The sequence below is a fragment of the Dendrobates tinctorius genome, unplaced genomic scaffold (genome assembly GCF_039654945.1).
Source record: "Dendrobates tinctorius isolate UK_male_01 unplaced genomic scaffold, ASM3965494v1 ptg000229l, whole genome shotgun sequence".
NCBI classification, from domain to species: Eukaryota; Metazoa; Chordata; class Amphibia; order Anura; family Dendrobatidae; genus Dendrobates; species Dendrobates tinctorius.
In genome coordinates, this window is record NW_027361896.1 from 3911993 (window position 1) to 3938639 (window position 26647).

The 26647-nt window shown below is 42.4% G+C and overlaps 1 protein-coding gene across 1 annotated transcript in view; it reads right to left on the minus strand.

Moving 5' to 3' along the window:
• TRIO (trio Rho guanine nucleotide exchange factor) overlaps positions 1–26647 on the minus strand; it is a 2342529-nt gene that overhangs the window by 928651 nt on the left and 1387231 nt on the right. Inside the window, 1 exon segment of the mRNA XM_073555735.1 lies at positions 22937–23127. Coding sequence (XP_073411836.1) covers positions 22937–23127 — 191 coding nt within the window.

Consider the following 26647-nt stretch of genomic DNA (forward strand, 5'->3'; position numbering starts at 1 on the left):
TTTACCAAGCTTGACCTCAGGGGGGCGTATAATCTTATCCGCATTAAGCAGGGGGATGAATGGAAGATGGAGTTTAATACTCCAGAGGGACATTTTGAGTACCTGGTGATGCCTTTTGGGCTCACTAATGCCCCTTCTGTCTTCCAGTGCTTCATGAACGATATTTTCCGAGACTTTGTCGATAAATTTTTGATTATCTATCTGGATGATATTTTGATCTTCTCCAAGGATTGGGATTCTCATGTGGAACATATTCGGACTGTGTTCCGGATCTTGAGGGAGAATTCCCTGTATGTCAAAGGATCGAAATGCCTTTTTGGAGTACAGAGGATTTCATTTTTGGGATTTATTTTGTCTCCGTCAACTATTGAAATGGACCCGGCCAAGGTACAGGCCATTTATGATTGGGTTCAGCCCACTTCTTTGAAGGCCCTCCAGAAGTTTTTGGGTTTTGCTAATTTTTATTGGAAATTTATAGCAAAATTTTCTAGTATTGCCAAGCCATTGACTGATCTGACTAAGAAGGGTGCTGATGTGTTGAATTGGTCTCCGGAGGTTGTTGCTTCCTTTCAGGAGCTCAAGCGAAGATTTACCTCCGCCCCGGTTTTGCGGCAACCTGATGTCTCACTCCCGTTCCAGGTAGAGGTGGATGCTTCTGAGATTGGTGCAGGAGCTGTTTTGTCCCAAAAGGATCCTGTAACATCTAAAATGAATCCCTGTGCTTTCTTTTCCCGAAAGTTCTCTCCATCTGAACGTAACTATGATGTGGGGAATCAGGAACTGTTGGCCATGAAATGGGCATTTGAGGAGTGGAGACATTGGTTGGAGGGAGCTAAACATCAAGTTGTGGTCCTCACTGACCACAAGAATTTGATTTACCTAGAGTCGGCTAAACGCTTGAACCCTAGACAGGCTAGGTGGGCCTTGTTTTTTACACGTTTTGATTTTGTGGTCTCTTTTCTTCCTGGAACTAAGAATGTCAAGGCAGACGCCCTCTCTAGGAGTTTCTTTGCTGATTCTCCTGTGGTGACCAAGCCTGTTACCATTTTAGGCGAAGGGGTAGTTCTTTCTGCCATCTCGCCCAATTTGAGACTTGCTCTGCAAGAGTTCCAGGAGGACAAACCTGAGCGTTGTCCCAGTGGAAAGTTGTATGTTCCTGACCAGTGGAAGAAGAGAGTGATGTCTGAAGTTCATTGCTCTGCATTGGCTGGTCATCCAGGTATTTTTGGTACTAGAGATCTGGTGAGTCGCTCTTTTTGGTGGCCCACCTTGTCTCATGATGTCAGGAATTTTGTGCAGTCCTGTGGGACTTGCTCCCGGTCTAAATCTTGTTCTCGCTCTAGTGGGTTGTTGATGCCTTTGCCGGTCCCCAGGAGGCCATGGACCCATATTTCAATGGATTTCATCTCTGATATGCCGGTCTCTCAAAGAATGACTGTTATTTGGGTGATTTGTGATAGGTTCTCTAAGATGGTTCATCTTGTACCACTCCCTAAGTTGCCATCTTCCTCTGAGTTGGTGCCCCTGTTTTTTGCAACAGGTGGTTCGCTTACACGGGATTCCTGAGAACATTGTATCTGACAGAGTTCAGTTTGTGTCTAGATTTTGGAGGACTTTCTGTTCCAAGCTGGGAATTCAGTTGTCCTTCTCCTCTGCTTTTCACCCTCAGACCAATGGGCAGACAGAGAGAACAAACCAGACCTTGGAGTCGTATTTGAGATGTTTTATTTCCGCTGATCAGGATGATTGGGTTTCATTTTTGCCCTTGGCCGAATTTGCTTTAAATAATAGAGCTAGTTCAGCCACTTTGATGTCACCTTTTTTTTGTAACTTTGGGTTTCATCCTCGATTTTCTTCAGGGCAGGTGGAGCCTTCTGCCTGCCCAGGTGTTGACACTGTGGTGGAGAGAATGCACCAGATCTGGGACCAAGTGGTGGATAAGTTATCTCTCTCCCAGGAAAAGGCCCAGCGGTTTTTCAATCGACATAGGACCATTGGTCCCCAGTTTAAGATTGGTGATATGGTGTGGTTATCATCAAAAAATATTGCTATGAAGGTGGCTTCTCCTAAGTTTAAGCCTAGATTTATTGGACCTTACAAGATTTTGGAGATTATTAATCCAGTCTCTTTTCGTTTGGCTCTTCCTGTCACATTTAAAATCCATAATGTGTTCCATAAGTCCTTGTTGAAGAGGTTTGTCGAACCAGTTGTTCCTGGGGTGGCACCTCCAGACCCTGTATTGGTTGAAGGTAACATGGAATATGAGGTAGAGAAAATACTGGATTCCCGTTTGGCTAGACGGAGACTCCAGTATTTGGTTAAGTGGAAGGGTTATGGTCAGGAGGATAATTCCTGGGTCTCTTGCTCTAATATTCATGCCAAAGACTGGTGCGTGCCTTTCATCGGGCTCACCCTGATCGCCCTGGTGGCGTGGTTGAGGGTTCGGTGACCCCTCCTCAAGGGGGAGGTACTGTTGTGAGTTCATTTTCCCCTTCGTCACTGAGGTCTGGTGAACTCCCTATTCTGGTAAAGGAAGGTAATGAGCCTGATTATCAGGCACCTGAGCCTAATGAGGATGACTGGCTGAGTGGAGTCACGGACTGGATATAAGGCTGCCGACGCCCTTCTGCCCTGCGGGTGATTTCTCTGTGGACTTCTAGGACACCAGTCTGATTCCTGCTCCTCTAAAGCTAAGTTTTTTGCTTTGCCAGTTAGCATTTGTTTTTGTTTTCCTTGCTTTTCTGGATTCTGCCATTCCCTGCTGGGGTGAGCTGAATCACCTTTTGCCTGTTGCTCTGTCTTCAGAATATTCCTGAGTACTGACATAGCTTTTTTGAAGCCTAGCGTCTTCAGGGCCTTTTTCACTGTCAGTCTGTTGGCTCTTATTTTCATAGGGTTTTTCACGGATTGCAGACAGCAGCCTTCCTGTCCTTTTCTATCTAGTTAGCTTGGGCCCCGTCTTTGCTCAGTCTATCTTTCTGTCTGTGTTAGTGTTTTCATCTTGCTTCACCGTCAGTATATGTTGGGGGCTGCCTATTGCTTTGGGGTCTGCTCTGGGGCAGTTTAGATTTCCCCTTTCTTTCTTTAGGCCTATTTAATTCTCCGGCTGTGATCGAGGGGTCTAGGGCATCGTAGGAACCCCCCATGGCTACTGCTAGTTGTGTTGATAGGTTCAGGGGTCTGCAATCCGATAGCTGCCAACTTCTCTGGTTTTCTGGACTTAGCTAGCATTTCTGTTTTTGCCTCCTACGGTGACTCAATCATAACAGAGTGCCCTGAAATAGTGGGCCCTGCGTGGTATCCCTCTTCTACTTATTGCTCACTGCGCCGGCTGGCGCTATTAATAAGGGAGGCTCTGTACACCCTCCCCCACTGCAGCTGTCTCTGTCGGGCCCCCTCTCCCCCCTGGCCACAAGGAACTGTGTTAGGCCTGCGCATGGCCGCCGCTAAGCCCCGCTCCCTGTTGCACCTCCGCCGGTAGCTCCACCTCCCGGCGCATGACTGCATGCGTCATGCGTCCCCCCTATCTTTATCGCTGAGGACGCAGGCTGTGCCCAGTATGCGTTTGGCGGCGCCTGCGTCCTTTTGACGGTGCGCCGACCAGCGCCAAGCGCAACCTGTTGCAATTTGGTTGCGCTCGGAAGGAGTTTGTCAGACCTGACCCCGCTGAAAGTGCACAACATAATAGGAGCACTTCCTCTTAAGTTCAGCATAAAAATCGCCCTTCTGGGGGTGAAGATGAGGCGGAGCATGAGGAGTTGACCCTTAAACAGGCGTCCGAGCAGTTGATGCAAGCTATTTCTTTGACCAGGACATCCCTGAAGGAGAAAATTGAGGATGTTTACACGGAGGTGCCGCAGCCGATGCCAATTTTGCTATCTGGATGGGATCTCTGCACTTGGTTCGGGCACCATTATGCAACATATCCAGATGGACGGGAATGGGTTCTGAGTTGATTTGTATGACTTGGAACGTAAGAGGTATAAAAACCCCTAGAAAGAAAATTAAGGTGTTTTCACAAATTAGACACTACCGTCCTCACATTGTGACTCTGGTGGAGATGCACCTAACCAGGGATACGGTTCGGTGGGTACAGAAACCGTGGGTGCAATGGTATATACATGCTTTTCACACCAGCTATTCAAGGGGGGTTTCACTGTTAATTCATAAAGATGTTCAGTGGGAAGCCAGAGAGGCCCGGAAAGACCCTGAGGGACGATTTGTGTTTGTGCATGCACTGATTAACTCTCAGAAATATGTTATGCTTTGTATTTACAATCCCCCTCCGGCCAATATATTAATTATTCAGAAGGCATTGAGCTTTGCTTTAAATTACCCAGATGCACATGTCATTTGTATGGGAGATTTTAATTTGGTCATGAACAGTCATCTTGATAAATTGAGATAAATTGAGATTAGACGATGGAGTAAAGGGTGGGGTCCCCCCCCGGGCACATCCCAACTGTCACAATTCATGGCGGGTAGTGGGTGACTGGATCTTTAGAGAATGCGCCATCCTGAGACAAGGGAGTATACTTGTCATTCCTCCACTAAATGCTCTCTGTCTTGCATAAACTTCATTTTTGGATCTAGCAGTCTGGCGGCGTGGGTGGATGACATTAAACATGGAAGTAGGGGGATTTCGGATCATAGCCCAGTTATTCTTAAGCTTAAATATGGGCCACCGACCAATAGGATAACATGGAAGTTGAACCCTTTTTAGCTGAAGTTGATAACATCGCCTGATAGAACGATAGAACAGTTACGTTGCTTCATCTCGTCCCACCCTGAACCCCAAAATATAAATGTATTTTGGGATGCTCTTACAGCTTATTTAAAGGGTTGTTTATCGTCTACGATTTCTTACATTAAACGGGTGACATCGGAGGAGGATGGCGAGATGGAGTGACGTCTGAAAGATTCGGAGGCAGCCTATATATCTGATCAAACTAACAGTAATAGGGTAGAATGGCTGACTGCTCAAAGATTATATGCTCAATATATTGATACCAAAACGAAGCATAAATTATTTTTTGCCCGACAATCTTATTTTGAGATGGGGAATCAGGCTAGTAAATTTTTGGCTTACTTAGTACGACAGCATAATGCGACTAACACAATTCTACAGATTCGTGACTCAGGTAGTACTTTGGTTTCCTCAACTGAGGAGATACTAAAATGCTTTTCTGACTATTATGTTTCACTATATAATTCTAAGACTGATGTGGATGGCCCGGAATGTCTAAATTATTTGTCAGATAAAGAGTTTCCTGCACTGAGTTCTTCCAATCAGGCCTTTATGGATGCTGAGTTTACCCTGGAGGAGGTAGAGGATGCCATAAAAGACATGGCCTCCGGAAAGGCCCCTGGACCAAATGGACTTCCTGTGGAATTATATAGGAAATACCAGGATATACTGGCGTCCCTTTTGTTGGCGGTGTTTTGTGGGATTTGGGAGGGGGGATGCATGCCGGAATCCTTTTATGAGGCTAATATAATAGTTCTTAAGAAGGAGGGGAAGGACCCCTTAGATTGTGGATCTTATAGGCCCATATTAATATTTATTAATGATCTAGTGGATGGCTTACACAGTAAAATATCAGTATTTGCAGATGATACAAAACTATGTAAGGTAGTTAACACAAAGGAGGACAGTTTGCAACTACAGACAGATTTGAGTAAATTGGAGAATTGGGCTGAAAAATGGCAAATGAGGTTTAGCACAGATAAGTGTAAGGTTATGGGAAGGAGAAACAGATGCTATAATTACTTACTAAATGGGAAACTGCTGGGGAAATCAGACATGGAAAAAGACTTAAGCATCTTAGTCAATAAGAAGCTAAATTGGAGTGCCCAGTGTCAGGCAGCTGCCACCAAAGCAAATAGGGTCATGGGATGCATTAGAAGAGGTCTGGGGACACGAGATGAAAACATAATTCTCCCTCTGTACAAATCACTCGTCAGACCACACTTGGAGTATTGTGTGCAATTTTGGACGCCGGTGTTCAAGAAAGACATTACTGAACTTGAAAGGGTTCAAAGGCGGGCTACTAAAATGATAAATGGAGTTGGTTCACTACAATACCCAGAAAGGTTATCAAAATTAGGTCTATTTAACTCTAGAAAAGAGAAGACTTAGGGGAGACTTAATATATATGTACAAATATATCAGAGGGCAATACAGAGATATCTCCAATGAACTGTTTGTACCAAGGACTGTGACAAGAACAAGGGGGCATTCTCTTCGTTTGGAAAAGACAATTTCTGCACCAGCATAGAAGAGGGTTCTTCGCGGTAAGAGCAGTGAGGCTCTGGAATTCTCTTCCTGAGGAAGTGGTGATGGCCAACTCACTGAATGAATTTAAGAAAGGAATGGATGCTTTTCTTGTGAGTAACAGTATAGAAGGTTATGAATAACAGAATATTATAGGTAGATGGTTAACCCAGCTTAGGGGAAGGAATTTTTTCCCTATGGAGAAAATTGGCTTCTACTCTGTGGGTTTTTTGCCTTCCCCAGGATCAACAATGCAGAACAGCTGCATTAAAAATAGGCTGAACTAGATGGACATAAGGTCTTCCTTCAGCCTTCAAAACTATGTTACTATCACTAGTAAATGTGGATTATAAAATTTTTACAAAAATTTTGGCCAAAAGGGTGAACTCAGTCATATTAGATCTCATACGCCCTGACCAAACTGGTTTTATGCCTGGTAAGAGCACCTCCATTAATATCAGACGTGTCCAGTCAGTGGTCCAATATAGCTCTCTGGTACCAGATAATGAATGGGCATTGGCATCGCTGGATGCGGCCAAGACCTTTGACTCTCTTGAATGGCCTTTTCTCCATGCATGTTTGCAGAGGTATGGATTTGGTGATAGATTCCAAAAATGGGTCGGTGTTTTGTACATGAAGCCCAAGGCCAGGGTCATCGTAAATAATTCCATATCTGAGTCATTCTCACTGCATATGGGAACTCGTCAGGGGTGTCCCCTTTCCCCGGCCCTTTTTGCTCTTGCTATTGAGGCACTGGCAATTCGTATAAGATCTTCCCCTAATATTGCTGGTATAGAAATAGCGGGTCGGACAGACACCATAGGCCTGTATGCGGATGATAAGGTGATTTTTATGGACAAAGCGGAGGAGACTCTGACAGGAGTCATCACAACCATAAATAGATTCAGTAAATATTCTGGCCTATATATAAATTGGGAGAAGTCTGCTTTGATGCCTCTTTCCCACGCTCCTATGCCAAGACTTGAGACTCTCTCCTTACTGCCCATTGTAAACCAATTTTAAATATCTGGGTGTCTATATTTCTCAAGGTAGTAAATTTGATCTTCAGCTTAATATACAACCATTGCTGGAGACAGTCAAAGGTAAATTCGCAATCTGGGGCAAACTTCCACTGTCTGTAGCCGGACGTATTAACTTAATTAAAATGATATTACTCCCCAAGCTTAGTTACTCTCTTCAACATAGTGCGGTAGGGGTGCCCAAATCCTTTTTCGCTAATCTGAATTCCCAGATCACATCTTTTATATGGGGGAAAACCAGGCCTAAACTTAAACCACTCTACAGAGACCTAAGAGGGGAGAAGGGGCAAGCGTTAATCAATTTCTTCCTGTATTATTAGGCTGGACAGGCCAAGGCCATAAGTACATGGATGCCTGTAGGTCATCTCCCAAATTCTGAAAGTCACCTACTTCATGCTGCACGACTAGTTGCCCACTGGGTTTTTTGGAAATGAGGAAAATAAATGTCTCGAGACTGTTACCCTTACTTCATCTGGCACGATCAATATGGAGACAGATTAAAGGGGTGGTTGGTTTTGGGGATATTATAGCTGAAATGCCCCTATGGAATAATGACTACCTTCCGGTGCTACATCCATCTGCCGAGTTTTGGGTTCAGTATAGTGTCTCTGCGATAGGTGATCTATACGACCATGGAACTTTGATGTCCTTTGAACAACTACAAGTTAATCGCAGTGTCCCGAGATCCCAGTTCTTTCGTTATTTACAACTAAGGTCAGCTCTTCAGTCGCACATGAGATGTATAGGTATAAATAATGCCATTTCGTCTCTATGCTTGATAGGGATCCTTAAATCACAGAGCCCTCAAGGTCTCATCTCCTCTCTATATACATACGAGGGGCGATCCAAAAGTAATGATAATCAATAATAAACACAATGAATATAGTAAAAAAAAATAAATATTTTTCTACATAGTCTCCTAACAAGTCTATACATTTAGTCCATCTCTTTACTAAACTTAGAATTCCCTTTGAAAAAAATTCTTGATCTTGACCCTCAAAAAACTCCCCAACAGTGGTTATCACGTCGCTATTGTCGTCAAATTTCTTACCCCGGAGGTGTTCCTTGAGCCGAGGAAAGAGAAAGAAGTCACTGGGGGCTAGATCTGGCGAATAGGGGGGGTGTTCCACCAGTTCAAAGCCCGCTTCTTGAATGGTAGCCATGGCAACTGCAGCTTTGTGAGCCGGTGCGTTATCTTGGTGAAACAGCACTCCAGCCCGCAGTTTGCCGTGCCTTTCCTCCTTGATAGCCTCCCACAATCTTCTTATTTGTTCTGCGTAGTAGGAGAACATAATAGTGGCTCCCTTCTCCAAATAGTCCACCATAATAATTCCTTCAGCGTCCCAAAAAACGGACACCATAACCTTCCCTGCTGAGCTTGACACTTTGAATTTCTTCGGCGTCGGTTCGTCAGCTCGTTTCCATGTCATCGATTGTTGTTTAGTTTCGGGATCAAAGTGGTGGTTCCAGGTCTCATCCATGGTCAAAAAACGTGACAAAAAATTCTCCTTGTCTGCTTGGAACTTTTCGAGATTTGCTATTGAAATGTCAACTCGTTTCTTCTTTTGCTCGTCGGTTAACATTTGTGGCACCCAACGCGCAGAGACCTTTCTCATATGCAATTCTTTTGCAAGGATTCTTTGAATACTGCCATATGAGATCCCTGTGACCTCAGCTACAAGCCTGATAGTCACTCTTCGATCTGCCAACACAATTTCTTCAACTTTTTTCACGTTTTCTTCATTGAGGGACGTGGATGGGCGCTTTCGCGATGTTCATCTTCCGTCAATGTTCTTCCCAGCTTAAATTCCTTGGCCCAGCGTGCAACTGTGGAATATGGAGGAGAAGAGTCCCCCAATGTTTCCACCAAGTCGCTGTGTATGTCTTTGGTAGACATTTTTTTCAAGCAGAGGTATTTGATGACAGCTCTGAGCTCGTTTTTTTCCATTTTGATGTTCACTCCTTGGCAGTTCATATTCAAATGAATGTAGCTCCCGGGAATCGTGGCCTATTTAAGTGATTTTTTTTCCTGGACTAGTGGGTACCTAAGAGAGAAGAAAACATTTTATTTTAATTTCTGTGTGTAATAGAAATAACCGATTATCATTACTTTTGGATCGCCCCTCATATATGTTGTCAGTGGGGACAGAATGTACTTTAGATTTCGTTAAGAAGAAATGGGAGAGGCTCATCCCAGATACACAGGGAGAGGAGTGGGAAGAAATCCTGGAGTCACCAATCTGGGTATCTCCGTCTGCCAATAACAGGATGATACAATTCTATATTATTAATCAATCATATTTGACACCAACTCGACTCTTTAAGATGGGCCGATACCAGTCATCAGAATGTTTGAGATGTCACTCAATAGATGCAGATTTTATCCATATGATCTGGTGCTGTCCTGTTGTTGCACAATACTGGAGGGAGATGACATCGCTATTGACATCTTTGGTGCAAATCCCTGTTCCCCTTGAGCCACTGATCTGTCTATTTGGAGTATGGGATTAGGAGGCATGGGGCCACTATGTTGGGATTTTTTTACGGGAGACATTGTTTATGGCACGAAAGGTACTAGCATTACGGTGGATGGGAAATTCACCTCCTTCTCTTGGGTCCTGGATCACTTTGGTAAATTCAATTATCCCATATGAACGTACGCTGTATCAAAACAGAGGGTGCCCAGGTAAATTCGAAAAGATTTGGGAGAGGTGGAATTCCTCTCACCTCACTTTGCAGAGTAGAGATGTCGCATAGTAAACAGCTCATTATGTGGAAGTAGGCTGCGGAATAGTTTATATTTTTGTAGACGTAGGTATGGTTTAGAAGCTAGGCAGGTTTCATCATTGGAATAATAACACGAAGCTATTGTGATTTAATTGGTATTATGTTTTGCTTTATTTATATACAACTGATGTACATATTATGCTTCACATTTTCATGTCATCTGAGCATATGTGTGTTTTGTATCAAGCTTAACATCATATAATAAATGTGTGTATTGAATAACTGCTTATGGTTAATAAACGAATTTAAAAAAAAATTATTATTTTTATTTTACAAAAATAGTTTGGTATTGCTGTGATTGCATTGACTTGGCAAATCAAATTTATAGGTCACTAGCTGAAGAGCCCGGTGTTGCCTGGGCATAGTAACCAACTGTGGTTAGTTATAACAAATTATAATGATTATATTGCACATAAAAACCGTGTATCTAATACTATTCTGTGTGATACTGTGTGCAGAGCTGCGTATCTAATCCTATCTTGTGTGATACTGACTGCTGAGCCGTGTATCTATTCCTATCCTGTGTGATACTGACTGCTGAGCTGAGTATCTAATCCTATCCTGTGTGATACTGACTGCTGAGCTGTGTATCTAATCCTATGCTTTGTGATACTGGGCTCCCCCTGCAGTCTGTGTCAGAGTGTGAAAAATCAATATAAGAAAGTCCTTACAATATCATATGGTTCTAAACAGAACATCAAATCAACAATGTGAATCCAGGCAATCACCACCGTCCAGAGCACAAAACATGAACCATGAAAGCAATTGGTTACGTTTAAAATAATTTTCATTAATTAATATTAAAAGCTAATGAACCAATTTAACAGCAAAATGTCAAATATCAGGTGCCTCTAAATTTAAAGGAAATAGAACCACCATGCAATGTATACATATAAAGATGAATAGACCATTCAATATAGATTACATAGAAAAAACCTTTTTGTACTATAGTTGAGAAAGGTAATTAAATTAATAATTTATCTTCATATTGGATACCTTTCAAAGGCCTATGTATAGATGAAATCACAAATCAATGCGCAAAGTATATATAAGGCTGGTTTCACATTAGCGCTTTTTAAGCGCACGCACGGCCGGGGGTAGCTCCGCCCCCGAGCCGGCTCTCTGCCCGGCGTGCCTGCCCCTTGCTTGTAGCGCCGCCTCCTAGCGGACAGCGGCGCCTGCGATCGGCGCACCCTATCTTTAGCATAGGGTGCGCAGATCGTGCGCAGGCCGTGCTCTAGTTGCGCTTTGACCTGCGCTGCGCACTTTTGACGGTGCGCCGTGCGCGCCAAAATCCGAAAAGTTCGATTTTGGCACGCACGGCGCACCGTCAAAAGTGCGCAGCGCAGGTCAAAGCGCAACTAGCGCAAGGCCTGCACACGATCTGCGCACCCTATGCTAAAGATAGGGTGCGCCGATCGCAGGCGCCGCTGTGCGCTAGGAGGCGGCGCTACAAGCAAGGGGCGGGCACGCCGGGCAGAGAGCCGGCTCGGGGGCGGAGCTACCCCCGGCCGTGCGTGCGCTTAAAAAGCGCTAATGTGAAACCAGCCTAAATTGTCTTTTTGTGCTAAGAATTATCACTCAAGAACATCTACTATAAAAGAAATATATGCACAAAATCCGTAAAAGATAAAGTTTTACTTGTTAGGAAGGAAAAAGTAGGCAGAGAATATAAGGTCACTATAGAGATATCTAATAAGCCAAATATAAGCGCTATTACATAAAATCCCCTATTAACAATTGTAAAAGAGAGTATACACAAATTATCCGTATCAAAATAAATGTAAATGGAAAGTGGACACAGTGACTCTCTATGAGGATCAAAGGATAAGCGCTATTGCAGAGTGTATAAAATAAATCTCTATAAAAAACAGAGTGTAAGCACTATTGCACAGAGTATATACAATGGATCTCTATGAGGAACAGAGTGTGAGCGCTATTGCACAAAGTGTATATAATGAATCTCTATGAGGAACAGAGTATAAGCGCTATTGCACAGAGTGTATAAAATAAATCTCTATAAACAAGAGAGTATAAGCGCTATTACACAGAGTGTATACAATAGATCTCTATGGGGAACAGAGTATAAGCGCAATTGCACAAAGTGTATACCATGAATCTCTATGAGGAACAGAGTGTAAGCGCTATTGCACAGAGTGTATACAATGGATCTCTATGGGAAATAAAGTGTGAGTGCTATTACACAAAGTGTATACAATGAATCTTTATGAGGAACAGAGTATAAACGCTATTGCACAGAGTGTATACAATGGATCTATATGGGGAACAGAGTGTGAACGCTATTGCACAGAGTGTATATAATGAATCTCTATGAGGAACAGAATATAAGCGCTATTGCACAGAGTGTATAAAATAAATCTCTATAAACAACAGAGTATAAGCGCTATTACACAGAGTGTATATAATGGATCTCTATGGGGAACAGAGTGTGAGCGCTATTGCACAGAGTGTATACAATGTATCTCTATGGGGAACAGAGTAAAAGCGCTATTGCACAGAGTGTATAAAATAAATCTCTATAAACAACAGAGTATAAGCGCTATTACACAGAGTGTATATAACGGATCTCTATGGGGAACAGAGTATAAACGCTACTGCACAAAGTGTATACAATAAATCTCTATGAGGAGCAGAGTGTAAGCGCTATTGCACATAGTGTATACAATGGATCTCTATGGGAAACAAAGTGTGAGCGCTATTACACAGAGTGTATACAATGAATCTCTATGAGGAACAGAGTGTAAGCACTATTGCGCACAGAGTAACAGAGTATAAAATAAATCTCTATAAACAACAGAGTATAAGCGCTATTACACAAAGTGTATACAATAAATCTCTATGAGGAGCAGAGTGTAAGCGCTATTGCACATAGTGTATACAACGGATCTATATGGGGAACAGAGTGTGAACATTATTGCACAGAGTGTATATAATGAATCTCTATGAGGAACAGAGAATAAGCGGTATTGCACAGAGTGTATAAAATAAATCTCTATAAACAACAGAGTATAAGCGCTATTACACAGAGTGTATATAATGGATCACTATGGGGAGCAGAGTGTGAGCGCTATTGCACAGAGTGTATACAATGAATCTCTATGAGGAACAGAGTGTAAGTGCTATTGCACAGAGTGTATACAATGAATCTCTATGAGGAACAGAGTGTGAGTGCTATTGCACAGAGAGTATAAAATAAATCTCTATAAAAAACAGAGTATAAGCGCTATTACAGAGTGTATATAATGGATCACTATGGGGAGCAGAGTGTGAGCGCTATTGCACAGAGTGTATATAATAGATCTCTATGGGGAACAGAGTATAAGCGCTATTGCACAAAGTGCATACAATGAATCTCTATGGGGAACAGAGTGTAAGCGCTATTGCACAGAGTGTATACAATGGATCTCTATAGGAAATAAAGTGTGAGTGCTATTACACAGAGTGTATACAATGAATCTCTATGAGGAACAGAGTGTAAGTGCTATTGCACAGAGAGTATAAAATAAATCTATAAAAAACAGAGTATAAGCGCTATTGCACAGAGTGTATACAATGGATCTCTATGGGAAACAGAGTATGAGCGTTATTGCACAGAGTGTATACAATGAATCTCTATGAGGAATAGAATGTAAGCGCTATTGCACAGAGTGTATAAAATAAATATCTGTAAACAACAGAGTATAAGCGCTATTACACAGAGTGTATATAATGGATCTCTATGGGGAACAGAGTGTGAGTGCTATTACACAGAGTGTATACAATGAATCTCTATAAGGAACAGAGTGTAAGTGCTATTGCACTGAATGTATAAAATAAATCTCTATAAACAACATAGTACTCACACTTTATTTCCCATAGAGATCCATTGTATACACTCTGTGCAATAGCGCTTGCACTCTGTTCCCCATAGAGATCCATTGTGTACACTCTGTGCAATAGCGCTTACACTCTGTTCCTCATAGAGATTCATTGTATACACTCTGTGCAATAGCGCTTATACTCTGTTCCCCATAGAGATCCATTGTATACACTCTGTGCAATAGCGCTCACACTCTGTTCCTCATAGAGATTCATTGTATACACTTTGTGCAATAGCGCTTATACTCTGTTCCTCAAAGAGATTTATTGTATACACACTGTGCAATAGCGCTTATACTCTGTTCCCCATAGAGATCCATTGTATACCCTCTGTGCAATAGCGCTCACACTCTATTCCCCATAGAGATCCATTATATACACTCTGTGTAATAGCGCTTATACTCTGTTGTTTATAGTGATTTATTTTATACACTCTGTGCAATAGCGCTTATACTCTGTTCCTCATAGAGATTCATTATATACACTCTGTGCAATAGCGTTCACACTCTGTTTCCCATATAGATCCATTGTATACACTCTGTGCAATAGCGTTCACACTCTGTTCCCCATATAGATACATTGTATACACTCTGTGTAATAGCGCTTATGCTTTGTTTTTTATAGAGATTTATTTTATATACTCTGTGCAATAGCGCTTACACTCTGTTCCTCATAGAGATTCAATAGAATCATAGAATCGTAGAGTTGGAAGGGACCTCCTGGGCCATCTGGTCCAACCCCCTGCTCAAAGCAGGATTCGCTAAATCATCTCAGTCAGATGTCTGTCCAGCCTCTGTTTGAAGACTTCCATTGAAGGAGAACTCACCACTTCTCGTGGCAGCCTGTTCCACTCATTGATCACTCTAACTGTCAAAAAGTTTTTTCTAATATCTAATCTGTGTCTCCTCCCATTCAGTTTGTATACACTCTGTGTAATAGCGCTCACACTTTGTTTCCCATAGAGATCAATTATTTACACTCTGTGTAATAGTGCTTATACTCAGCTGTTTATAGAGATTTATTTTATACACTCTGTGCAATAGCGCTCACACTCTGTTCCCCATTGTATACACTCTGTGCAATAGCGCTTATTCTGTTTCCCATAGAGATCCATTGTATACACTCTGTGCAATAGCGCTTATACTCTGTTCCCCATAGAGATCCATTGTATACACTCTGTGCAATAGCGCTCACGCTCTGTTCCCCATAGAGATCCATTATATACACTCTGTGTAGTAGCGCTTATACTCTGTTGTTTATAGTGATTTATTTTATACCTCTGTGCAATAGCGCTTATACTCTGTTCCTCATAGAGATTCATTATATACACTCTGTGCAATAGCGTTCACACTCTGTTCCTCATATAGATCCATTGTATACACTCTGTGAAATAGCGTTCACACTCTGTTCCCCATATAGATACATTGTATACACTCTGTGTAATAGCGCTCACACTTTGTTTCGCATAGAGATCCATTGTATACACTATGTGCAATAGCGCTTATACTCTGTTTCCCATAGAGATCCATTATATACACTCTGTGTAATAGCGCTTATACTCTGCTATTTATAGATTTATTTTATACACTCTGTGCAATAGCGCTCACACTCTGTTCCCCATAGAGATCCAATGTATACACTCTGTGCAATAGCGCTTATACTCTGTTCCCCATAGAGATCCATTATATACACTCTGTGTAATAGCGCTCACACTCTGTTCCTCATAGAGATTCATTGTATACATTTTGTGTAATAGCGCTTATACTCTGTTCCCAATAGAGATCTATTGTATACACTCTGTGCAATAGCGCTCACACTCCGTTCCCCATAGAGATCCATTATATACACTCTGTGTAATAGCGCTTATGCTTTGTTTTTTATAGAGATTTATTTTATATACTCTGTGCAATAGCGCTTACACTCTGTTCCTCATAGAGATTAATTGTATACACTCTGTGTAATAGCGCTCACACTTTGTTTCCCATAGAGATCCATTGTATACACTATGTGCAATAGCGCTTACACTCTGCTCCTCATAGAGATTTATTGTATACACACTGTGCAATAGTGCTTATGCTCTGTTCCCCATAGAGATCCATAGTATACACTCTGTGCAATAGCGCTTATACTGTTTTTTATAGAGATTTATTTTATACACTCTGTGCAATAGTGCTTACATTCTATTCCTCATAGAGATTCATTGTATACACTCTGTGCAATAGCGCTTACACTTTGTTTCCCATAGAGATCCATTGTATACACTGTGCAATAGCGCTTATACTTTGTTCCCCATAGAGAGTCACTGTATCCACTTTCCATTTACATTTATTTTGATACGGATAATTTGTGTATACTCTCTTTTACAATTGTTAATAGGGGATTTTATGTAATAGCGCTTATATTTGGCTTATTAGATATCTCTGTAGTGACCTTATATTCTCTGCCTACTTTTTCCTTCCTAACAGGTAAAATTTTATCTTTAGGGATTTTGAGCATATATTTGTTTTATAGTAGATGTTCTTGAGTGATAATTCTTAGCACAAAAAGACAATTTATATGTACTTTGGACATTGATTTGTGATTTCATCTATACATAGGCCTTTGAAAGATATCCAATATGAAGATAAATTATTCATTTAATTACCTTTCTCAACTATAGTACAAAAAGGTTTTTTTCTATGTAATCTATATTGGATGGTCTATTCATCTTTATATGTAGACATTGCATGGTGGTTCTGTTTCCTTTAAATTTAGAGGCACCTGATATATGACTTTTTGCTGTTAAATTGGTTCATTAACTTTTAATATTAATTAATAAAAATTATTTTAAACGTAACCAATTGCTTTCATGGTTCATGTTTTGTGCTCTGGACGGTGGTGATAGTCTGGATTCACATTGTTGATTTGATGTGTCAGAGGGTGGTCTGTGTTGGCATGGTAATAAATTGTGTTATTTCCAGCTTTACAGAAGGACGATAACACCATAGAAATGATAAGGATAATAGGCCTCAGTTACCACATGTGTCCACAAAGAAAACTGTTGCTAATAGCAACCAATCACAGCTCATTATTCATCTTTTAAACAGCTCTGGGATAGCGTGGCGAGTTTTGACTGGCGACTTTTGTGTTTCGCCTTTTATGTGGCGAGGTTGGTGTATGTGTGGTGAAATGTGTGCTGAGGGTGGTAGGTGTGTTGAAGCACGTGGTAGTGTCTGGCGCATTTTGTGTGTGTGTTCATATGTGTGGTGAGTGTGCCATGTCAGGGCTCCCCCTTAGCAACTTTACGGTATATACTCTTTGGCGCCAACGCTCTCATTCTTTAAGTCCCCCTTGTTCACATCTGGCAGCTGTCAATTTTTGTAGATAGGGGCAAAATTGTTTGGTGAATTGGAACACGCAGGGTTAAAATTTCGCCTCACAACATAGCCTATGACGCTCTTGGGGTCCAGACGTGTGACTGTGCAAAATTTTGTGGCTGTAGCTACGACGGTGCAGATGCCAATACATACATACATTTTTTCCCCATTATGTAGATAGGGGTAAAATTGTTTGGTGAATTGGAACGCGCGGGGTTAAAATTTTGTTTCACAACATAGCCTATGACGCTCTCGGGGTCCAGACGTGTGACTGTGCCAAATTTTTTGGCTGTAGCTGCGACGGTGCGGATGCCAATCCCAGACATACATACATACACACCCAAATTGAGCTTTATAAATGAGATTTCTACTATGAATACCTTAAAAGGAAAGGAAAACCAAAAAGTAGTTAAGAAAACTGTTCTTATACACTGCAATTTCAAATTGCAAAACAGAAGAAAATCCAGCTCAACGAACTTGTGAACAAACTTTATTCACTGAAAGCGCTCAGTAGGGGATAAAACAGCATCAGCGATCTAAGCTACATGGTATGCGACATTGACAAATTTCAGGTGACTACGCACCCTTAATCATGAGGGTGCAATGTCATCTGAAAGGCAGCGATGTCCCATACCATACAAGAAAGAAGTTTGCTCACAAGTTTGTTGAGCTGGATTTTCTCTGTTTTATGATTCTGTTTTTAGGCTATGTGCCCACGTATGCAGAAAATTCCTGACTAAAAACCAGACTCCTTCCCAGGAAAAATGCATTTTTTTTAGCGTGTTTTTTTTGCGAGTTTTTTATGCGTTTTTTCCGGAGCATCCACATTCTCATAGAATATAGTTGGAAATACGTTTTTTCTTCTGCAAAATTAATGAACATGCTGCGTTTTTTACCGTGATGCATTTTTTTTTGCGGAAAAAAACGCATCATGTGCACAAAAATTGCAGAATGCATTATAAGAATGGGATGCTTAATGTATGCATTTTTTAAGCATTTTTGCATGGAATAAAACGCTTAAAAAATGCTTATTTGGGCACACAGCGTTAGAGCACAGAGTTTCCTGTGCTCCGAACACCTAAGAATGTCTGTTGCGTGAGCTGGAATCAATTTTTAGTTCAGATTGCACTGTGCAGAGGAGACCCCTTCATTTTTTGCCTCAGACAACAGGAAAGCTAGAAATTATCCTGCACCTACAAAAATAGTAACTAAACAGAACCGAATTTACTGCAGAGTTTCTGTATTTCTCTGCTATACTTACAGTAGGATATTTACAGTGTGACATATCTTCAATCACTATCTTATTTCAGTTAAAAGGAATCTGTCAGCAGGTTTTGTTATATAGTCTGAAAGTAGCGTAATGTAGAGGCAAAAACCTTGATTCCAGTGATGTCACTTATTAGGCTCTGTTTAGATGTTTTAATAAAATCAGTGTTTTATTAGCAGGAGCTTATCACTAGAGGACTAGGTGTCTTGTGTCTTCCCAGCCCCCCACTACTGAATAGCAGCTTTCTGTTAATATACATTGCACACAGACAGCTGGTGATGTGGGCATAGATACAAAATGCTCAACATATCCAGCTCTGCTAGATCTGCAGCACAGAAAACTGTTAATTTATTAATTTACTAGCTGAAGAGCCCAGCGTTGCCTGGGCATAGTAACCAACTGTGGTTAGTTATAACAAATTATAATGATTATATTGCACATAAAAACCGTGCATCTAATCCTATCCTGTGTGATACTGTCTGCTGAGCCGTGTATCTAATACCATTCTGTGTGCTGAGCTGCGTATCTAATCCTCTCCTGTGTGATACTGTCTGCTGAGCCGTGTATCTATTCCTATCCTGTGTGATATTGACTGCTGAGCCATGTGTCTAATCGTCTCCTGTGTGATACTGACTGCTGAGCTGTGTATCTAATCCTATCCTGTGTGATACTGACTGCTGAGCTGTGTATCTAATCCTATCCTGTGTGATACTGCCTGCTGAGCCATGTGTCTAATCCTATCCTGTGTGATACTGACTGCTGAGCTGTGTATATAATCCTATCCTGTATGATACTGACTGCTGAGCCGTGTATCTAATCCTATCCTGTGTGATACTGGGCTCCCCCTGCAGTCTGTGTCAGAGGGTGGTCTATGTTGCCACGGTAATAAATTGTGTTATTTCCAGCTTTACAGAAGGATGATAACACCATAGAAATGATAAGAATATTAGGCCTCAGTTACCACAACTGTCTACAAAGAAAACTGTTGCTGATAGCAACCAATCACAGCCCATTTTTCATCTTTTAAACAGCTCTGGGACAGCGTGGCGAGTTTTGAGTGGCGACTTTTGTTTCGACTTTTATGTGGCGAGGTTGGTGTATGTGTGGTGAAATGTGTGCTGAGGGTGGTATATGTGTTGAAGCACGTGGTAGTGTGGCACATTTTGTGTGTGTGCTCATATCCCCGTGTGTGGTGAGTATCCCATGTCAGGGCCACACCTTAGCAAATGTACGGTATATACTCTTTGGCTCCATCGCTCTCATTCTTTAAGTCCCCCTTGTTCACATCTGGCAGCTGTCAATTTGCCTCCAACACTTTTCCTTTAACTTTTTCCCCATTATGTAGATAGGGGCAAAATTGTTTGGTGAATTGGAACGCGCGGGGTTAAAATTTCACCTAACATAGCCTATGACGCTCTCGGGATCCAGACGTGTGACTGTGAAAAATTTTATGGCTGTAGCTACGACGGTGCAGATGCCACTACATACACTTTTTCCCCATTATGCAAATAGGGGCAAAATTGCTTGGTGAATTGGAACCCGCGGGGTTAAAATTTTGCCTCACAACATAGCCAATGACGTTCTCGGGGTCCAGAAGTGTGACTGTGCAAAACTTTGGGGCTGTAGCTACGATGGTGCAGATGTCAATACATACACTTTTTCCCCCATTATGTAGATAGGGGCAAAATTGTTTGGTGAATTGGAATGCGCGGGGTTATAATTTTACCTCACAACATAGCCTATGAGGCTCTCGGGGTCCAGATGTGTGACTGTGCCAAATTTTGTGGCTGTAGCTGCAACGGTGCAGATGCCAATCCCAGACATATATACATACACACCCACATTGAGCTTTATATATTAGATTTCAGTTATTCAATAAAAAACGTGAAACTCATATATATTATATAGATATAGAGTAAGTACAAAGAGAGTGATCTATTTCAAGTGTTTATTTCTGTTAATGTTGATGATTATAACTTACAGCCAATGAAAACCTAAATGTCATTATCTCAGGAGCTTCCTAAGCATTTATAAAGGTCCCTTAGTCTGTTTCAGTAGGCTCCATGATCATGGGGAAGACTGCTAACTTGACAGATATCCAGAAGGCAGTCACTGACACACTCCACAAGGAGAGTAAGCCACAAAATGTCATTGCTAAAGAAGCTGGCAGTTCACAAAGTGCTGTATCCATGCATATTAATAGAAAGTTGAGTTGAAGGATAAAGTGGGGTAGAAAAAGGTGCACATGGAACCTGGATAACCACAGCCTTGAAAGGATTGTTAAGAAAAGGCCAGTCAAAAATTTTGGGCGGGAGATTCACAAGGAGTGGTCTGCTGCCGGAGTCATTGCCTCAAGAGCCACCACACAAAAGATGTATCCAGTACATGGGCTACAAGTGTCGCATTCCTTGTGTCAAGCCACTCATGACCAATAGACAATGCCAGAAGAGTCTTACCTGGGCCAAGGAGAAATAGAACTGGACTGTTGCTCAGTGGTCCAAGGTATTGTTTTCAGATGAAAGTAAACTTTGCATTTCATTTAATAATCAAGGTCCCAGAGTCTGGAGGAAGAGCGGAGAGGCACACAGTCTAAGCTGCTTTAGGTCTAGTGAGAAGTTTCCACAATCAGTGATGGTTTGGGGAGCCATGTCATATGCTGGTGTAGGTCCTGTCACGCTGCAGCTATGCAGGTAGCTGTAAGCTCCACTAGATGGCAATAGAGTGGGAAAACAGCAAGTTTATAAGAGCAGACCTGCAGTGCTGCAGTGAGGCTACCACCAGGTGGCAGCAGAAACAAGTCGAGCCAAAACCTAGACCGTCACGCAGTACAAAGGGAAAAAAACAAGCAGAAAGTCAGCGGAGCGCCAAACGATCAATACCAGTAAGAAGCAGAAGTAACAGAAGCAAGAAACAAAGTCAAGTCAGAGCCAAAGCCGAGTCAAACACCGGGAAATCCAAAAAACAAAGAGAAAACACTAAGACGGGATGGGCAAAGAGAAAGGTACAGACAAGGGCAAAGTCAGTAACGCAGCAGGACAAATCAGGGTAATACCAGAGTCAGATACTCACGTCGTAGGCAGAAAATATAACTGACACCACCTGCAGGATGCAGCGGGGAGAAATAGTAGGCCTGAAACCAAAATGAGGCAAGGCAAAGTTAACCCCTAACATGACCAGACCGGGAAAGGGGCAGACAGGACTCAAAACCCGGCCTGGATCATGACAAGTCCACTGTGTTTTATCAAGTCCAAAGTCAGCGCAGCCATGTTCCAGAATATTTTAGAGCACTTCATGCTTCCCTCTGCCGACAAGCATTTTGGAGACTTATCAACTGTCCACATTGCTAAAAGTACCAATACCTGATTTAAAAACAATAGTATCACTGTGCTTGATTGGCCAGCAAACTCACCTGACCTTAACCCCATAGACAATCTATGGGGTATTGTCAAGAGGAAGATGAGAGACGCCAGACCCAACAATGCAGATGAGCTGAAGGCTGCTAAGAAAGCAACCTGGGCTTCCATAATACCTCAACAGTGCCACGCCGCACTGATGCAGTAATTGATGCAAAAGGAGCTCTGACCATGCATTGAGTGCATTCACTGAACATACATTTCAGTAGGCCAACATTTTAGACTTTAAAATAATTTTTCAAGCTGGTGTTATAAAGTATTCTAATTTTCTGAGATTGTATAGAAGAAGTGAAATAAACTAACGTTTTGATGATATTCTAATTTTTTGAGAAGCACTTGTACTTATGGGGAATCTAGATTATGAGCCCTAATGGGGAGAGTGCTTGTCTGTAAAGCGCTGTGCAATTAATGGTGCTTTATAACAAGTAAAATAAATTAATAAGGGACTTAGCCCCTATAAATATCATTGATATAGTAAACATTTTAGCAGTTTAGCTGCCATAAAAAAATCTATTTATTTTGCATTGAAATGTGGGTGGACTATGCAATGCTACATCCCCTCTATTTGCATTCTGAGCATTAAATCTATCAGCAGTTCTGCAAACACAGGAGCCACGTTACCACATGTTCTATTACAAACTTTCATCGCTGGCCACTGTCTGCAGCTTACTCTCGGTACTGTACTGCAGACCCCCATGTTTTAATTAGTCTTTTGGGGGTGGCAGACCCCTACTATAGGTTTCACGATTTCAAGGTAGAGCAAGGCAAGTTGCTTTTGAGATAGCCCTATCATTACTCTGTAATTAGTTTTGAGCATGATATGCTTATAATAAATTAAAGTGAGTGCAACAAACAACTCATCAATAAAAAAAATAAAAAAAAGCTTTGCATTTTGCACTAAACAATATTGTACTACTTACAAATAATTTCATTTTGTAAATATACTTGCTTCTTCCAGTGGAATCTTTTACTTCTTTGCTAAAAACCAAAGACATCTCAAAGAGAAAAATATGTCTTTCCCTTCCTTTTCGTATTAATGTTTTAGGGTCCCAAACATGGAAGGAGTCTTGCAGAATCAATTCTCCCTGAGAATCAAAGTTTTCCTCGAAACCTGAAAATGAAAAAAATTAGTTAGAAGTTAAGCTAATATAAACACTACATGTGACAGCAAGTGTTAAGTCATCCTACACTATAAGAAAGGGTGCTACATGCACCAGAAACGCATTGGGGTATTTTTTATGGACAGCCCTTGGATGCAACCATGATTTTACTAATAAAAGTTTGGGATTTTATCTCTTTTAAAGCTGGATGTACTCCCATTCCGTCATTTGCTTTCGGTCCATGTTGGCGGCATTGCTCTGAGCCCTGGAGGATTACAAATCACTTTGTTAAGCTGACTTTTTCTTTCTATCATACACGTGAACTAGCCAATATACTATTATAGGTACATGTGCTAAAAACTGAGGTCTGACTGTGCCCTAAATTGTATCACTTTTCAAAGAGAAACATCAGCTTAAATATTAGCTTGATGTACAGAATATACCAAATTTTGAAATTCATCAAGTAGACCTTAACCAAGGGTCCAATACATAAATCTAGGTAACACTCAAATAGATAGAAAAAAAATCACCATGTAGAATAAACTATGTGACTGGGGATATGAGAAGTTAATCTGTGTAAGAGATTAAATATCAAAAGGTTGCTAAAAGTGAGTGAACTGTTTGGAAATTAACAGAAAAAAAGCTGTTTATGTCACGATCCATTTTTGGATCTGTGTCAGAGTCTGGACAATCTTATATAAACCTTTTTCCTTTCTGGCCCTCGGGGGTTAATATGGGTTTTTGCCCCTGGTGGCCGCTGGTGTTACTACAAGTTTAGTGAGTCTGCTGCTGGGTTTCCTCCCCCCGGTGGCCGCTGGTGTTACTACATATTTAATTAGTCTGCTGGAGACCACTCCCACCTTCCTATATAAGGTTACCTGGTACACCAGCTAGCTGTTGGTAATACAGTTCATTTGGAAACCAACCGTGGTGAAGACTGGACCTACCTGGTGCAGAGGAGGTTCAGCATATCTGGAGCAGTGGTGTTACTGCTGAAAGCTGAGTTCATAGAATCATAGAATCAGAGTTGGAAGGGACCTCCTGGGCCATCTGGTCCAACCCCCTGCTCAAAGCAGGATTCGCTAAATCATCCCAGTCAAATGTCTGTCCAGCTTCTGTTTGAAGACTTCCATTGAAGGAGAACTCACCACTTCTCGTGGCAGCCTGTTCCACTCATTGATCACTCTGTCAAAAAGTTTTTTTTAATATCTAATCTGTGTCTCCTCCCATTCAGTTTCATCCCATTGCTTCTAGTCTTTCCTTGTGCAAATGAGAATAAAGATTATCCTTCTACAATGTGACAGCCCTTTAGATATTTGTAGACAGCTATTAAGTCTCCTCTCAGTCTTCTCTTTTGCAAACTAAACATTCCCAAATCCTGCAACCTTTCCTCATAAGACAGGGTTTGCAGACCGGTCACCATTCTGGTCGTTCTTTTCTGAACTTGCTCCAGTTTGTTGATGTCTTTTTTAAAATGTAGTGCCCAAAACTGGACACAATATTCCAGATGAGGTCTGACCAAAGAGGAGTAGAGGGAAATAATGACTTCACGTGATCTAGACTGTATCTAGGATGTATCTAGGATGTTAATACATCCTAGAATTGCATTTGCCTTTTTTGCTGCTGCATCACACTGTTGACTCATATTAAGTCTGTGATCTATTAGTATACCCAAGTCTTTTTCACATGAACTGTTGCTTAGCCCTATTCCTCTCTTACTCTGCTGCTTGGAGCATTGGCAGCAGACAAAGCTAAGTTTTGTTTTTTAGTTGCTTTAACCCCGTGGTGTCTGTATCTTTCCTTTGGATTGCAGTGCAGTTCACTTTATTCCCTGTCTCACCTCCTGGGGAGGGGGTTGGTGGTTTAGCTCAGGGCGAAACAGGAGATAGGGACAGGTCGGGGACCTGGGCCTCACTGCCATCAAGTGTACCCCCAAGTTAAGGAAAGTCAGGGCATCCCTTAGCCTGAAGGTCAGTTCAGGGGCCCAGGTTCCACATCTCCTGTTTTTTCCCTACTGCCCCTTGACATTATTACCAACCGCCCATTTTTTCTGGTGATCCATAGTCCAAATGCAAACCTTTGTCCAATTGCTGCAGACACTCACTGAGGAGCGTGGGGTGCTGCGTGGTGTGGTGGAGCAGCAGCTGCAGCAGTTGGTGGGGTTCAGGGCCTCAGCTCAGGTGCAGGCTCAACCAAAACCCAAGTTATCTCTCCCAGACAGGTTTTCTGGAGTGAGAGATAATTTTTTGGCTTTTCAGGAGGCCTGCAAGCTACACTTCAGGCTCCACCCTCGTTCATTAGGGAGTGAGATACAGCGGGTGGGATTCATCATATCCCTCCTTAAAGGTGATCCCCTATCCTGGGCCTTCACCCTGCCAGCCGATTCACCATCTCTACGGTTGGTGGATGAGTTTTTTGTGGCTTTGGCGAATATGCCCTTGGTAGTCCTTGCTAGGGAGGAGGACTCACTGGTGCAGGCGGACGAGCCCAGGCAGGTGGGAGGAGTTGGTTCCTTAGCGGTGTTGCCTGCGGTTCGTCATGGTTTGGGAGCATGTTTTTGCTGTGGGCAGACTGGCCATTTTTTCAGGGTCTGCCCGGCTGGCGCCAAATCTTCAGTACCAGCTAATAAGCCACGTCCCCCTGGTCGTGTGGAGGGAGGCGACCAGGGAGTGTATATTTCCTCCATTTTGCCCTCTCTGTGTACTTTGTCAGCAGATGTGGTGCTTGGCGGGGTACCTGAGGGCATACCGGTGTTTGTGGACAGTGGAGCGGGAGTCAATCTGGTGGACGCTTGCTTTGTCCAGACTCATGGCCTGAGGGGTAGGACGCTGGCCAAACCCCTAAGCGTCCAGGCCATTGACTCTGTCCCACTGAGCCAGGGGAGGTTGACCCAAGTTGTGGAAAATATACATCTGCGTATAGGGACTCATCATGTAGAGTCCCTGTCATGCTACGTCTTGGGTGGAATGCCATCACCAATCATTTTAGGCCTCCCTTGGTTGGAAAAACACAACCCGGTGATAGATTGGCGGTCCAGGGAAGTAGTCCGCTGGAGTCAGTCGTGTGAGGGCTGCTGCCTGGGGGCTACTGTCTCTGCCGTCATACTACAACCGTCCCCTTCTTCTCTAGTGGGGGCAGCAGAGGTGCTGCCAGGGAGTAGGGGCAAGTCTCTAACCTCACCACATGCTAACCCTGGGTGTTGGAGTCCTCTTAGGAGGAGGGGTCAGAGGAGGGTGGTGACCCCTTCTGAGCATTGTGGGGGTGTGAGTGTGATGACGCAGGGAGATGCCTCTGTTGTCGGTGCTGTGAAGGGTTCACCATCTTGTGGCAGACGTGTGCCTGGCAATAAACGTTCAGGTCCGGACCTGTGTGTGAATGAGTACGTATGGCTGTCCACGAAAAACATCCGGTTGAAATGTGCTGCTAGGGTCTGGAGTTCTCAGGTGATCGGGCCGTATCGGGTGTCAGTCATCCTCAGCCCGGGGACTTACCAGCTGGCGCTACCCGCAATATTGCCCATACACAACTCAT